The sequence below is a fragment of the Catharus ustulatus genome, chromosome 15 (genome assembly GCF_009819885.2).
Source record: "Catharus ustulatus isolate bCatUst1 chromosome 15, bCatUst1.pri.v2, whole genome shotgun sequence".
NCBI classification, from domain to species: domain Eukaryota; kingdom Metazoa; phylum Chordata; class Aves; order Passeriformes; family Turdidae; genus Catharus; species Catharus ustulatus.
The window spans coordinates 11,461,585-11,475,816 of record NC_046235.1 but is presented as its reverse complement, the minus strand read 5'-3'; the positions used below and the strand labels follow the sequence as shown (position 1 = coordinate 11,475,816).

Genomic DNA, 14,232 nt, shown 5'->3' with positions numbered 1-14,232 from the left:
CAATACATCTGTAATTAAAAGAAAGCAAGCACAGCACTGGAAGTACTGAAAGCCAGGAATTCTTGGCTCTGCCTTGGAGTGTTTCAGAGCCTTTGGGCAAGGCAGACAAACCTTGCTTTAAATTTTGTGTCCAAATAATGAGAAAACCAGATAAGACCTGTATCTCCTGAAGATCTCTTGTGAGGATGGATCACCTCCTGTGGTAAGGTATTTGAAAGAGGGACCTTAAAAAGTGCATTTTAAAGCAAATGGTTTGAATGTATCTTTTCATACACTCAGGAATGTGTCCCAGCAGCACAGTAGCACTGAATTGTTATGTACTCTGCTGTACAAAGCAATCTAAACCATAGTTGCATTGTGTGTTGCTCACTCCACAAGCTGTGCATGCATTTGGCACTGCAAGTCTAATTAAAGAAGGATATCTCTCACATAAACAAAAGTAAATACCATAAGGGCTGACAGCAGAAGTAGCTGTAACTACACTCACATGAATTTCCTGAGTTTTATAAAGTTTTGATTCATCAGTGTTGTTCAGCTCATTTCTGACTTTGAAATGGCCATTTCTAGAGGGACTGTGACTTTGTGCTGCACAGCCTGGTCATGGCCAGCAAATTTCTCCTGACTTTATCCCTCTCTGAGACACCACCTAAATTCCAGCCAACATTCCTCCACTGCTGTGTCTCCACTGCCACCTCCTGAACAGGAAGGAAAATGAACTTCTTCCAATTCTGCTTTTCTTTTGAATGTCTGTAGGGGTGGTTTTGAAAGCGCTTTGTTCAGCACACAGAGCAGAAGCTGAAACTGCTTTGCAATCTGCTGTCTAGAGAACCTATAAAATAAAATATTCTATAAAATAGAGATGTTCTATAAAATCCATTGTAAGGCTTGTGCTTCAGAGGGAAATTTCTTTTTGTATATTTGATATGAAGGTGGTTCAACCTTTATACACTGCTTTTCTTCCTCAAAAAGGTCCAATTAATATCCTCTGATAGATTTATTCCTCCTTCAGCTGTCAGCTGAAAGTCTTTGACTGTAATCAGTAATTTTTTACAGCTCCCATTCATTCTATTTTCACAATGTACTCTAGTTATTTCTACCTTTTCTATTCTAGGCTGAAGATCCTTATTCCTAACAGGAGAGAAACAAAATATCCTGGAACCTAAAATTTTCCTGCTTCCAAAGGTAGTCAGTTCTGAGTCTCTTCTGCATTAATTTCCTTTTTTCTCAAATTTCCCAAAATTGTCCCTGAACTGCTATACCCTGTTAGAGGCCCTGTCATCCATTTATTAGGGGAGAGCAAATTAGCAAAGCTAAAACCCAGTAAAAACTTAGAAGAGGCAGCAAGGCAAGAAAGGCAGACAGTGATCCTGTCACATGCCATCATCTCTGCCCTGCCAGGAATACCAGCCACTGGTTTGTCATCAGCCTTCAGCAAGAAACTTCCCATAAAATCCAGGTGGTCTTCCTAGACACATCCCTTGGATTAAGAAATTAGAGAAAAATTGTAATTATGTGATACAGTTGGCTAATATCAGTACATGGATATTTTCTGCCTCTTAACAGGGGCACGTTCACTCTCTGCAAACTTAATTTTATGCTTCTTTTTTCTGCTGCTTGCAGTCTGAAAAAATTCCTCAGTATCAGTGGATGTTGGGAAAACTCAATGCTTGGCAGATATTACTAGTTTTTTATAAATAATAACCAATCATTTAGGTGCTAAATGAGAAACAGTGAAGCAATGGCACCAAAGCCATATTTGGCATTACCAGATTCGGTACACAATATATGAATTATGAAGTTAAAAGATTTTTAAAAATACAGGGGGCAACAAACAGATGTAAATACTCTGTAACTTAGTTTCTGTTCTTAAAAAAAAACCAAACAAACAAACAAAAAAAAACCCCCAAACAAAAAAAAAATTTAAAAAAAAAAAAAAAGAAGAGGAGCAGGATTTCCACTCTAGTGCAAACCAGGTTTAAATGGTTATCTTGTTGGCAAGTGAATTTTAATGAAGATTTTAAAACCACAAATGCAAAAGTATGCTGTCATTTTACAATAATTTACTAATATTATTGAGGACAGACATTAAAAAGACAACAGCACTCATTAAAGTACATTACACCTTAGCTAGTCTGGACTTTGTTTCAGCTGCAAAACCTTGCTGTATTAGAGGTAACACTTGCTAAAATTATTCTGGGAAAGAGTCACCGAGTTCAGGGATTTTTCAATTTACCCATTAACCTTCAGACATTGTGATTTTCCCCAGATGAAAGAAATCGCAAGCTTGCATTTCAGTTCAACTTTTCCTTATTTTGAGGTTTGCTTTTTCTTTACCTCCTAACAATCTCTTTGGGTTTATTAAATTCTGCCTGGATGAGGGCAGGAGGAGTCGGTGATACCGAGTTTCCCCTGGGACAGCGGGTTTTACCCTGCCAGGACCTGACTCAGCGGGATCCGCCACCCCACCCGTGCTCCGGAGAGAGGCAGGAAACGCACAGCAACCCACGCAAACGGCGGACAGCAGACAATATATTTTATTGGGTTTTTTACCGTGAGCATCACACAGGAACGGCTCGCACAGAGAGAACTTTGAGCCTGGAGCCACAGTTGTAATGAACCCACGCACCAAACTGCTTAAACGCCGCGTTTGGCGAGCTCATGAGAAGGAATTGGTTGCCGGTTAGGAATAATTGGTGATTTCTGCATTGCTACACTCGTTTGATGAGGCACCAGAGGAGGGCAGGCCCTCAGCTCTGGATTGGCCTTTGAACTCGCCCTCAGTGCTTGAACTCCTCACGAGGTTGGCTTATAGAGCCATTAAGATTTGGGTAAAGTTGATGCCCAGCGTACGGGCTGGGACAGGCTAGGATGGGACAGCACAGCACAAACACCACCCGCCTCCCTCAGAGCAGCCGTCATGGCGGCAGCACCGCCTCAGGGGCGGGCCGTGGGGGCGGGGCCTCGGCTCGGCTCTCCCGCCCGGCCGGCCCTTACGCCGTGCGTCTGACGTCACGGCGCACAGACGCCGCGAGAACGAGGGAGAAGGAGGAAGGAGCTTCTCCGTGCTCGCAGCCGCCATTTTGTCTGTGCGCGCAGGGCGGACACGGAGCTCGCTTGCTTTCTGTTCCAGCTGTAAGTGGTGAGGGCGGCCTTTCTTCGTTCTCCTTTCATCTTCGCTTTTTTTCCTCACCCCTTTTTGTTTCCAGGGGGGACGAAGCAGCGGGAAAATGGAGGGGACGCAGGGCGGGGGGTGGGGTGGGAGAGTGCTTGCGTTGTCTCCGCGCCGCGGAGTGCACCAAGCGCTCCTTCAGGAGGTGTTGGTGGGGAGGAGGATTCTCGGCACAGGATCTCTGTCGGGGTCTCTGCGGAGGTGCGGAGGGCTGGGGCGGGCGGAGCTGGGCTCGCCCGGCCCGGCCGTGCCTGGCGCCCGCCCAGGTGGCGGCGGGACCGGCCCTTCCTCCCCGCCGGGCCCGGAGCCTCCCGGGGGAACGTGGCGTGCAAATGGGCTCGGTGCCCCTGCCTTGGGGTGGCTGGGGTCACCTCCAGCATCTGCGGTGACGGACTTTGGCCATCGCAAAGGAATAAGCCTTTGACCTCCTCTGCCTGCCAAGATTTTGGGGAGAGGCATTAAGAAATTGCTGTGTAGGCAGCTTTACGGCAGGGCTTTCGCGGCCCTTATGTGTATGGATCTGTTCAAAGGGGAATGGCTCCTGCTTGAGGAACCTTATGGCAAAATGTGGGAGTGAAAGCTGCCTGTGCTATGGATTAGTTCCACATGCTACAGGAATGCATATGTTCGTGGCAGCTGTCAGTATTACATAAGTGAAGTTCTTCGGCGCATAAAATCAGATAGAGCACACTAGTCAAAAACTTCAGGGTGGCTTCTACCTTAAAATGGACTCTGACCGATTCTGGCCATTTCCTCCTCATTTAAATTTACTGGCTCCTTTAAGGACAGAATTTGTATTTTTTTATCTTAATTTCACTAATGCTGTGTGCATTTGATTGTAGTTAAATAGCAGTTAGTCTTCAACAAAGCATTTTCTGCAGTTTCCTGTGTCGGCCATCCTTCTTGTCCCCAAGCCCTACTGTGCAGGACAGTTTAATAGTGATTTTATTTAGATAGTTGTTCGTTACAGAGCCTTAGTGCAGCCTGCCTTCTGCCAAGAAGGAAAAGAAAAAAAATCCAAGCAACCATAAGTAGAATTTTCAGTTGACCTATAACTGAGTGCAGCTCTGCACCTCAAGAGTAACTGAAACCTGAGTGTGATTCACAACCTAAGTTATGTAAGGTGAAAATAGAGGAAAAGGGCTTTGGAGCTGTGTAAGAAGAGAGGAATTTAAAGTAAGTAAATGAAACACCAAGTCGGTTTTAATTTTTTCAGGTGTTTCTGTTTGTCGTTTGCTACATTAGTAGATTTCTTTTTTATTAGAATCTCGCAAGTGAGTAAGATTTTGTGAATCATGGCACCCAAAATGTATATAAGGCACTTCACACAGTTTGTTAATACGTTTCTGATTTAAAAAACTTTGTTCCAAATGCCTGTAGTTTTTTTAGGTTTTTTTTAATACCAGCCTTTAACAGATTTTCTGAAAGTACCAAAAAAAACCTCTTTTCAGAATAGGCCTGCATGTTCTAGGAGTTTCCATCTTAATGCCTTCTCTTTGTATAGAGGCATTGTTCTCTGTAAATTTACACGGATTTGCACAATTTACACATGATTTACAGTCGTGATTCTTCTACTCTATTGCTGTTATTGTCTTTAAACTACTGTTTTCACTGTCACTGCTTACTGCAAAATCTTTTTATTATCATGTATAAATTAATTCTTTGGAATATACTGGAATAGAAATAGGTTATTCTTACTTTCAAAAAACTCCTGCTCCAGATGAATAAACAAACAACAGTTGGTTTTGTTACGCTCTTTAATTGTGCAGCTGTGTTTTACTTTGCCTTTTTGTTTTTTTTTCAGTTGTGCATGTACCTGTTTGAACAAAGAATTCCTGCACCTAGCATCCAGCAACAGGAGCTGGTGGGTTTTGTCTTTGGCAAATCAGCTGAACTGTAGAACGCCCACAGTCCTGCATGCTAATAGGGTGCAAAAGTTGTGACTTGGCTCCACCTGCTCCAAAGTTGTGTTAATCCATCACAGCTCACAATGGTTTTTGCTGAAAGTGACTGTTTCCTGGTGGTCTGTAAATAGTTTAGTGAGAGAAGTTTTTGGATTGATTGTGCATACTTGATTTTCATGTAGTAACTTTACAGTACAGTAGAACTAAATCCAGGTTTTCCTGTTAGAGGATGTTTGGAGAGGAAGGTTTCTTCCGTGAGGAGGCTCTTTAGGGATACTATTGTGTTTAGTCACTTGAGAGTTTATTTAAAACAGGCTTTAATGACATGTTTGAAGCTATTAAATGAAGATGAGTTGGCCTATATAATCTTGATTTGTGTTTCATAACAGCGTGTTGGGATCAGGGAGCTGTGTCTGCTTGCCAAACCGAAATAATGAGGGGAGGGAGCTGAGGAAAAATGGCTGCTTTTAGTTCTGTTCTACTTGATCAAGCTACCATTGTTGACTTGCACATCCATGTGTGTTTGTTGATTATTAAAAATATTATTATTGTATTTTCCAGTGGGAGATGAGGCATTCAAAGCAATCTCATTGTCCTGAGTGGGACGACAGGAGGAGCTGGGATCAGAGGAAGCACAGTAGCAGCCGCAAACGCAGAAAGAGGTCCCACAGCAGCGGCCAAGAGAGCAAGCACTATAAACCCAGTCGCATTTCAGAAAGGTATAAGACTCTAAACTGAGTAGTGCAAATGTTTCTTACCATGTCTAAAGTAAATGTGTTTTCAGAGTAGGAGTTTTTGAATGCCCAGAGTTGTCAGTTCCTTATGGTTTGGCTCACTTAAGACGAGCCTGATGAGTTGTTAACACAGCACCTGAACCATTAAATAGAAATTCTTGAATAAAAGCAAGTAAATGTTACTAGTTTGTCTCAGTGGTGTCAGTTAAACATCGGTATTGAATACAATCACTATTAAATTTCAAGTGAAAAGGATGCCTTTTAATTTAACGTGAACAAAAGGAGAAGGTTTGTTTAATTATTTAATGCAATGGTAAGTATGAATTTCTCTTATTAAGCTGGAAATTATTTGTGTTTTCTCCCACATTGCTTTTACTGGAAAGATGTATTTTTCTTTTTTGTTTTGGGTTTTTTTTTCCTTGAGAAGATCCAGTGGAATTCTTTTAAAAGCTCATACTCATGCTTATTAAAATGCTGGAAGGAGTAGGCATACAGCAGTAAGAGAACTCTGTGCCTCAGCAGCTTTCTTAATGGTCTGTTTTCTGTGCAAAAGATCTTTGTTCCAGATAATCTCTTTTAATGTTGGTAGCAGAGCACTTAGAACGATGCTATTTCTCTCAGTCTCTAGGTTTTATTTTATGCCTGGAGCTTTGAAAGCATAGGAGGGATGATTTCTGTATTGAAAGTGGTTTATTGTGTGATTTTTAATGTTGTAATGGAGTTGCTCAGTATATTTTAGGAAGTGTTTCTCCTATTAGTCTGAGTTTCTTACTATGCAATCTGTGGACAGATCATACATTGTTCCTGTGGATGGCTGCCATGTATTTGAGACTGACAATGTTGTTAAATTCCTAATAAAGTAATATCAAAAGCTCCACTATTTCTGGGGAGGGATTCAATTAAAAGCATTTCTGCTGTACAGACAGATACTGTGTAACTCAGCTCAGGTCACTTATCTTGTTGGAACCTCAAGTTTTTGAAGTGGAGAACATTCACTTAAAATATATTTTCAGTCATTATTTGGACGATAGAGCCATAAATGAAAGAGACCATCATGACCGGAGATATGTTGAGGAGTACAGAAATGACTTCTGTGAAGTGTATGACCACAGGCATTATCACAGAGACTATGAAAAGAGTCACCATCACCACTATAGCAAATCCTCTGGTCGGAGCAGGAAAAGTAGTCATAAAAGGAAGCATAAGAGACATCATTGCTCCAGTCACCAATCGCATTCGGTATGAGTAATTTTTAACTTTATTATTAATGAATTAGTGGTAATAGACTTCTTAAATGAGTGCTAGAGCTGCAATTCCTGATCCACGGTACTTTAAGAAATACATTATTGAAAAAGGATTTGTGTTTATTTGAGTTTGTTTGTGGAGCATGTAAATATGTTGTTAGTTGAGATTCTTGGATCACTGTTGGGTGGGGGGGTGGGATCATCAGTACTAGTTGTACACTGGGAATGTAGGTGGTTGGTAGCCAAAACCACTGGGATTGATCTGAAAATGTCTTGAAATTGAAGACAGGTAGCTGTCCTGTTCTGAAGTACAGTTGTCATTTAGGTTTGCAGCATAGTGAGCTGTGTTTTTTCAGGTAGATTGAGATGCTATCCACCCTATTGCTTAAAGTATTTAAGATGACTTGCTTTTTAACATGAATTGAAAAGTATGAGTGTGCATCTCTGGTAAATTGATGTGAACAATTCTACACCTAATTCTAGAAAGCTTTGATAAGCTCTGTGCCCAGCCAATGGCACCTAATGTCTCAGTGAGATGGGATAAGTTAGCTGCTTGCCTTCTTTGAAGGTGTGCTCTGTGAATTTCTCATGATTGTTGTGATGCCCACTGATGCATCTACAGCTCCAGGTGTTTTATACCACTCTTCTTCAGTAGAACACCAGGGTGCACTAGATTATATAGTGCAAATTAAGGACTTCCAAGTAATTTTTCTCCCCTCTCTAAATATGGGGGAAATAAAATTGTTTACATGAGTGGATGTTTTAAGAATAGAAACATTTCACCTGACTGAGAGCTTAGGTATGTAAATAAGTACTGGCTTTTGCTATTTCCTAGCAAAGTATTAGAAATAGCAGTGTTGCAGTCTTAATCTGTCTTCAATTAAGCCACTGTTTGAGAGACAAAATTGTGTTGTTTTTTTTTTCTGTTGCTTGTATCACTTTAAGTATTTATCTGAAAATCTGTTCCTTGCCATGTTTTTCTTCTGTAACATAAACTGTGCCCTGTGAATTTCTGGGGACTGAATTTGAAATTGCTCCTGCCAACTGTTCGTGGCCTGGTGTGTAACTGAATGCCTGAATATCTCCCCGCTGAATGAATTGCGTATTCTGCCCTGAATTCACTCTGATATATTGATTGGCTGGACGATCTTGGTGCCGTTTCCAGAAGAGTCACCGAAGGAAAAGATCCAGGAGTGTAGAGGATGATGAGGAGGGTCACCTGATCTGTGAAAGTGGAGACGTTCTAAGAGCAAGATGTATAGAACATTTTTCAACACTTTTAAAAAACTTTTCAGAAAAAAATCTGTTTAGAATAGTATATCTCAGAGGAGGGGGGCTAAGGAAATCTCATTGCTCTTTTTGTTCTGTTTTTTTTTGTGCTTTTTTGTTTTTTTGCATATCTTCTTTTCTGTAGAACTTAAATACTGTGGTCAAAAAGTTCCAATTAGTAAATGAACTTGAGATTAGAACAAGAGATAGTTTTTTGGCTAACTGTTTTCATTACTCCTGTCCAATAAAATAATGCATTCTGATGCTGAAATTTAAAGTAATTATGCTTTTGTAATGGCACATTTTTAAGTCTACATTAATATGTTCATTCTCCTTTAAGTAGTTGTATAATTCTAACTTATCTTTGTTCTTTTTAGATGAAATTGTTGCAACTTTGGGAGAAGGAGCTTTTGGAAAAGTAGTGGAGTGCATAGATCATGATATGTAAGTGCTGGGTTTCTTCATCAGTGGATCTCATGATAAAAGATACTTAGATCAGAAATTAGAGTTCAAGGACATTTAAGAGAAAGTTGCAATCCAAATACCCTTTTTAATGATTGAGGACTGTTTCATTTTTCTGTTTTTATTAAGTGCTGTTGCTGTAACTGGAGAATGTGAGAGCAGCTAAAGAGTGCAGAATTAGGTTGGGAGACTTAAAGATGGTGCAGTGAGATACTGAGAAAGTAGTTTTGGTTCTTGGTGGAAGCAGTTTCTGGAAAGCAATTGCTTGGAATTGCTTAAGCTGTAAATTGCTTTCCTCAGTTTTCACAATCAAAATTATCCTTTAAAGTTTTTTTTAATCAACAGTAACCTAGTATCCAGTATTTTTTTTAATGGAATGATTGCTTCCATGTGATGGCATGTCTGGTGAAGGAGAAGAAACTTAGCTACATTTCCATTAATTCTGTATGTTTTAACAGTTAGAACTCAGACTATTTTGACTGTATGTTTTATATCAGCAGTTCTATGACATGGTTTTAGTACCTTTTCCTCTACCTTTGGTTTGTTTGTTCTGTCATTTCATAAGTTAAGTCAGTTCTGGAGTTTGTGTTGTGAGGGCAGAGGGTTCTGAATTGAAATTGAATTCTGTTAGAGTTGAAGGAGATCTACAGAGACAAAATGGAGAGCTAATGGGACAGAAGGAGCTGTATCTGTGATCCATTGAAGGAACAGCCTTGCAGTCTGAATGCATGCAGACATTCAGTGCAGGGCAGTTTTCACTGGTATAAAAAGCTCACAATCCAAACTTCAGAAATTACTCAATTCCCCTAATTCTGTAAGAGCACTGGAAAAGAGCCAGGACAAGTTGTGCCAGTTGCCAGAAAAAAAAACCCATCACATTTTTGTAGTATTTTTGTTCAGATGAGAACTTTGCTAATTTTTTAATCATTCTGCTGGCAGATTCCCAATGTTTATTCTAGTTTGGATGAGATAATAGCACTGAGAAGTAATTAATAAAGCATACACTATAAGTACTTGGGAAAGAAAAGATCAGGTTTACTTTTTTTTTTAATAAAAACTGTTCCAGTTGAGTGCAGCATGCTTAAATCAGATTCCCCTAATCCAACTCATAATTCTCCATGACCTTTAATCTTCCTGTGTTCCTTTTATTAAAATCAAGCTGCTTTGGGGTTGTGGGTATTTAACAACAATTGATCCAGTTTGACATGCTTTACTTTCTTTTCAAGGAGAGGAATGCATGTGGCAGTTAAAATAGTGAAAAATGTTGGTCGCTACCGGGAGGCAGCCCGCTCAGAAATACAGGTGTTGGAGCACTTGAACAACATGGATCCAAGCAGCAATTTGTAAGTATGAAATTTGAGTAGTCAGCATACCAAGGATTTGAGGAAAGTATTTTTTCAATAGATTTTAATTTTTTTTTTCTCTTTTAAGCCGCTGTGTCCAGATGCTGGAGTGGTTTGATCACCATGGCCATGTCTGCATTGTGTTTGAGCTACTGGGGCTCAGTACTTATGACTTTATTAAGGAAAACAGCTTTCTACCATTTCATATTAATGACATTAGGAATATGGCCTATCAAATTTGCCAGTCTATAAACTGTAAGTAAATTTCAGTACTCCTTTCAAATATATGGATGTGTTTTGATTTCTGCTTTTGGAATTTAATGTGTAAATTATGAAATACTGTTCTCTTTTTCCTTGTAGTTCTGCACCATAATAAACTAACTCACACAGATTTAAAGCCTGAAAATATCTTGTTTGTGGAATCTGATTACATAGTGAAGTACAATGCCAAAATGGTAAGCTTGTTCTTTGTTTCTCCTGACTTGAATTACACTGCTTCTGTCTTCATTGGAACTTCTCTTTTAAAAAAAAAGACAGATAACAAGTAACTGAAGTTAAAGTTAACTTAAGGTTAACAAAAGAGGGAAAGAATGTTTACTGCAAATGGTCTTTACTCAGCTGTTTTAGGTACTGAGATTGCATCACTTTGTTACCTGCTCTTCATTTTTGGAGCACTGAGCTGCACAGGAATTAAAGTATTTGGAGGAAGTGTTTTGTTACACATGTCATGCTAGCTGAAGATAATGTGATAGTGCCTTTTGCCTAAGCATGTTTTTTATAAAGTTATTAACAACATTTTGATTTCTTGCAGAAACGAGATGAGCGCACTTTAAAAAACACAGACATCAAAGTTGTTGATTTTGGAAGTGCAACTTTTGATGATGAGCATCATAGCACATTAGTGTCTACAAGACATTACAGAGCTCCTGAGGTTATTTTAGGTCAGTAAAGACTCTTAAACCTTCTATAAATTCATTGCAGTTCTTTCAGATGTCTTTATTTCATAAACCGGAGTAGTTGTTCATGTTTCTGGTAGTCAGTCATTTCTTAGAAGGTGGTGGTAAAATTGAGAGTAAACAGTAAAAGAAATGCTCTAAAACCAGAAACAAACACAACAGGGTTTGAGGAGGGTATGGGGGGTAAGTTGAGCATCAGTAAATGTGTGGAAACTGGGCATGTGCTTTGTGGGTTACAGATTTTGAGAATATTCTAAAAAGTAAAACAAGCTGTGCTTATTTTGCAGCACTGGGATGGTCTCAGCCATGTGATGTGTGGAGTATTGGATGTATTCTGATTGAGTACTACCTGGGATTTACAGTGTTTCAGGTGTGTACAGAAGCTTAAGTAGAATGTGTTTTTTACAGACTACTGATGTTAATCTTTTAATGATATGCACTTACTTAACGATGTAAAACACATAACCCCGTGGGCTTTTAAGGATTGTATAGATGAGATTTGGAAAACAATCATCCATACAGCAAAATGTTTCATCTTTGATATCTCCTTCAGAGTATCTAAGATGATCTTTTCTGGCATTTTGAGTGAAGAACACTGTCATGATACTGCTGGAATTGAGTCAAGAAAACACTTGTACAATACTTGGTTTATGAACTGTTGTTCAAGGGTCATCCTGACTTGGAAAGTGTTGTATAATCTGCATTGCATAATCTGTTTTTAATAATTGAAGGTGGCAGTGTTTAAAGACACTGTGACAGTGCTCTGGCAAAATCTTGCTTGCAGTTTGAGTGTTGTTACCAAGTGGCTCAGAGGCTTTCATTTCAGTGGCTAAGTGCTTTCATTGCTTTTTCCACACAGACTCATGATAGTAAAGAACACCTGGCAATGATGGAAAGAATACTGGGGCCTCTGCCCACTCACATGATCAAGAAATCCAGGTATGTTTGTTACGGAAGTGGTAAGTTGGGTAATATTTTCTCTTACGAGAGAAGTTGCAAAGCTGCCATTGTAAGCTGTGAATTGCTGCAGATAACAGAGATTCGTGGGCTTTTCATTACATTAAGGAGTTGACAGTAGTCCCCTTTTAGTTTGAATTGTCAGCCTCTTGAACTGTAACTTGAGTTTCTACATCTTTAAAGCTAAATTTGGTGTGGTCACCAGAACAATTTTTCCTTCAACTCCGAGAATAAAGAACATGTTGTCATTGCAATAATTATTGCGAGGAAGAAGAGGATCCTTGCTTGCTAGTACAGCTGTCATCCTCTTCTGCTGCCCCTCTGTATCCCTCAGACATGTGTTTCAGATCCTCCTCTTGTCCTCAAGGATAACTCCATTCAGCAGGAGTTTCTCACTTCCATGGCAAGGAGAAGCAGCCAGCACAGGGCTCCCCCCTGACCCCTCTATGTCCACAATTTAGAGGTCCTGGGATTTGATGGTCTGTTTTCTTTCTTACATAAGCTGTCCTCTTTCCAGCTCATGTAGATAGTTCTGTAACTCAGAGTAGAATTCCAGTAATTCTGGGTTGGGCAATATGTATCATTTGTTACAGTTGTCCAGTTGATTATGCTGCATTTTGAAAAATGGGAAGAAGTTTGAAAGCAGCAATTGCAACAGATTCAAGTAGTACTAAAAGAAGAGTTATGGTTTTCTAATTGTTGTGGCAGCAGTAATAAAAAAGCAGTGGATCTCTGTGAATTAATGTGCACTAGAATAAATGTTGGCTCCCAAATGCAGAGATACATGCAGGAACACTTAATGGCGTTTTAAAACTTCTTGGAAAAGCATCTGCTTGCTGTGTGCCCTGAACCAACTTACTGTTATTTCCCTTGTCCTGCAGAAAACATTATTTCCACCATGACCAGTTGGACTGGGATGAGCACAGCTCTGCAGGCCGGTATGTCAGGAGACGCTGTAAGCCTCTGAAGGTAGGAGACAGCATTTTTATTGCTCTGTTAGACTGCAGTTGTCAAAGCTCTCTCTGAAATACTTCCTGCTTTTTTCTTTCAGGAATTCATGCATTGCCAAGACACAGATCATCAAAGTCTGTTTGACCTTGTTCGCAGAATGCTGGAATATGACCCAGCCAAAAGAATTACTCTTGATGAAGCCTTGCAGCATCCTTTTTTTGATCCATTAAATAAATGAATTCATATCTCTTCTATGCTTCTTCAAGGAGATTTCCTAGACTGTGTCAGTCAGTCAGCTGAGGTTGCATGAAACTTTTGTAAGCTTTAAATTATTTTGTACAGTTAAGTCTGTAAATAATTACATATGTTTTGTATAACTGTTATGTTTACCTTGTTGAGCAGTTGTAGTCTTATGGGTATCAAAGTGAAAAATAAAAGTAATTTTCATTTTTGAATGCCTGCACCACTCTCCTTTTACAGATGATGCTAGTGGATCCTCTGACTGTGGGTCAGGGCTAGTTGAAGGACTTCAGGAAATATTCCCCAAAACTTCCTTTTATAAGTCATGAAGGGAAGATCCACCTAGTTAAGCTGTGTATAACAGATGGATTGCATTTTGAAATGTGGTTGGAAACAGTGTATATCCTAAGTAGGAGGCTTTTGTGGGTCACCTTTTTTCTCTGATTTACTGTTAAATAGAATGCATTGCTCCCTAGCCAGGTAATTAGCTCTTGGAAACCTGTCTGATGCTTTCAGTGTAAAGTATTCATAATCTTTCTAGTTAAGGTCTGCAAGGTAACATTTCCTATTTTCAATATTGTTTCCAATCATTAAAGATGAACATTTTTGTGGTAAGTCTTTAGAAAGATTGTACAGCTGCGGAGAAATACAGCCTGCCACAGAATTGTGGCATATTTAATCTCTTGAGATCGTTCTGAAACCTTCAATGTGTATTTCTGGAGAGCTTTATTTGTAGTTACTGGTAAATGAAGTTACTTGGGAGCTGAGAAATGCTGGCATTGAGACTGTGCAGGATGGAGGTGGCTGGGTTCTCAGTTGTGATTCCTGAACTCTGGTACTGGATTGAGAAGAAAATGGTGCAACTTTCCAAGACTCATTAATGTACTTCCGTAGTTTTGGGGTTTCCATGTCTCTAAGTTGATGGTTTTTACTCCAACTCTTTTAATCCATTTGACACTGTATATGGGTGGCTTACTGAGCAGTAGGAAGGGAACCTTCCATG

At 39.7% G+C, this 14,232-nt stretch overlaps 1 protein-coding gene across 4 annotated transcripts; it reads left to right on the top strand.

Annotated features, from left to right (window-relative positions):
- Nucleotides 1–3,007: 3,007 nt before the first annotated feature.
- On the top strand, nucleotides 3,008–13,444 carry CLK4 (CDC like kinase 4). Of its 4 annotated transcripts, none has more exons than XM_033072840.1 (14): nucleotides 3,008–3,132; nucleotides 4,974–5,033; nucleotides 5,635–5,792; nucleotides 6,821–7,046; nucleotides 8,217–8,307; nucleotides 8,698–8,764; nucleotides 10,009–10,125; nucleotides 10,214–10,380; nucleotides 10,486–10,580; nucleotides 10,937–11,066; nucleotides 11,369–11,451; nucleotides 11,941–12,020; nucleotides 12,920–13,007; nucleotides 13,090–13,444. In XM_033072840.1, exons 2-14 carry the CDS (start codon nucleotides 4,980–4,982, stop codon nucleotides 13,225–13,227), a joined length of 1,494 nt encoding a protein of 497 aa, XP_032928731.1. In that variant the 5' UTR covers nucleotides 3,008–3,132; nucleotides 4,974–4,979; the 3' UTR covers nucleotides 13,228–13,444. The 4 variants fall into 4 exon arrangements, with proteins under 4 accessions (XP_032928731.1, XP_032928732.1, XP_032928733.1 ...); XM_033072841.1 differs by having other exon boundaries at nucleotides 3,008–3,139; XM_033072842.1 differs by lacking the exon at nucleotides 4,974–5,033.
- Nucleotides 13,445–14,232: the final 788 nt, after the last annotated feature.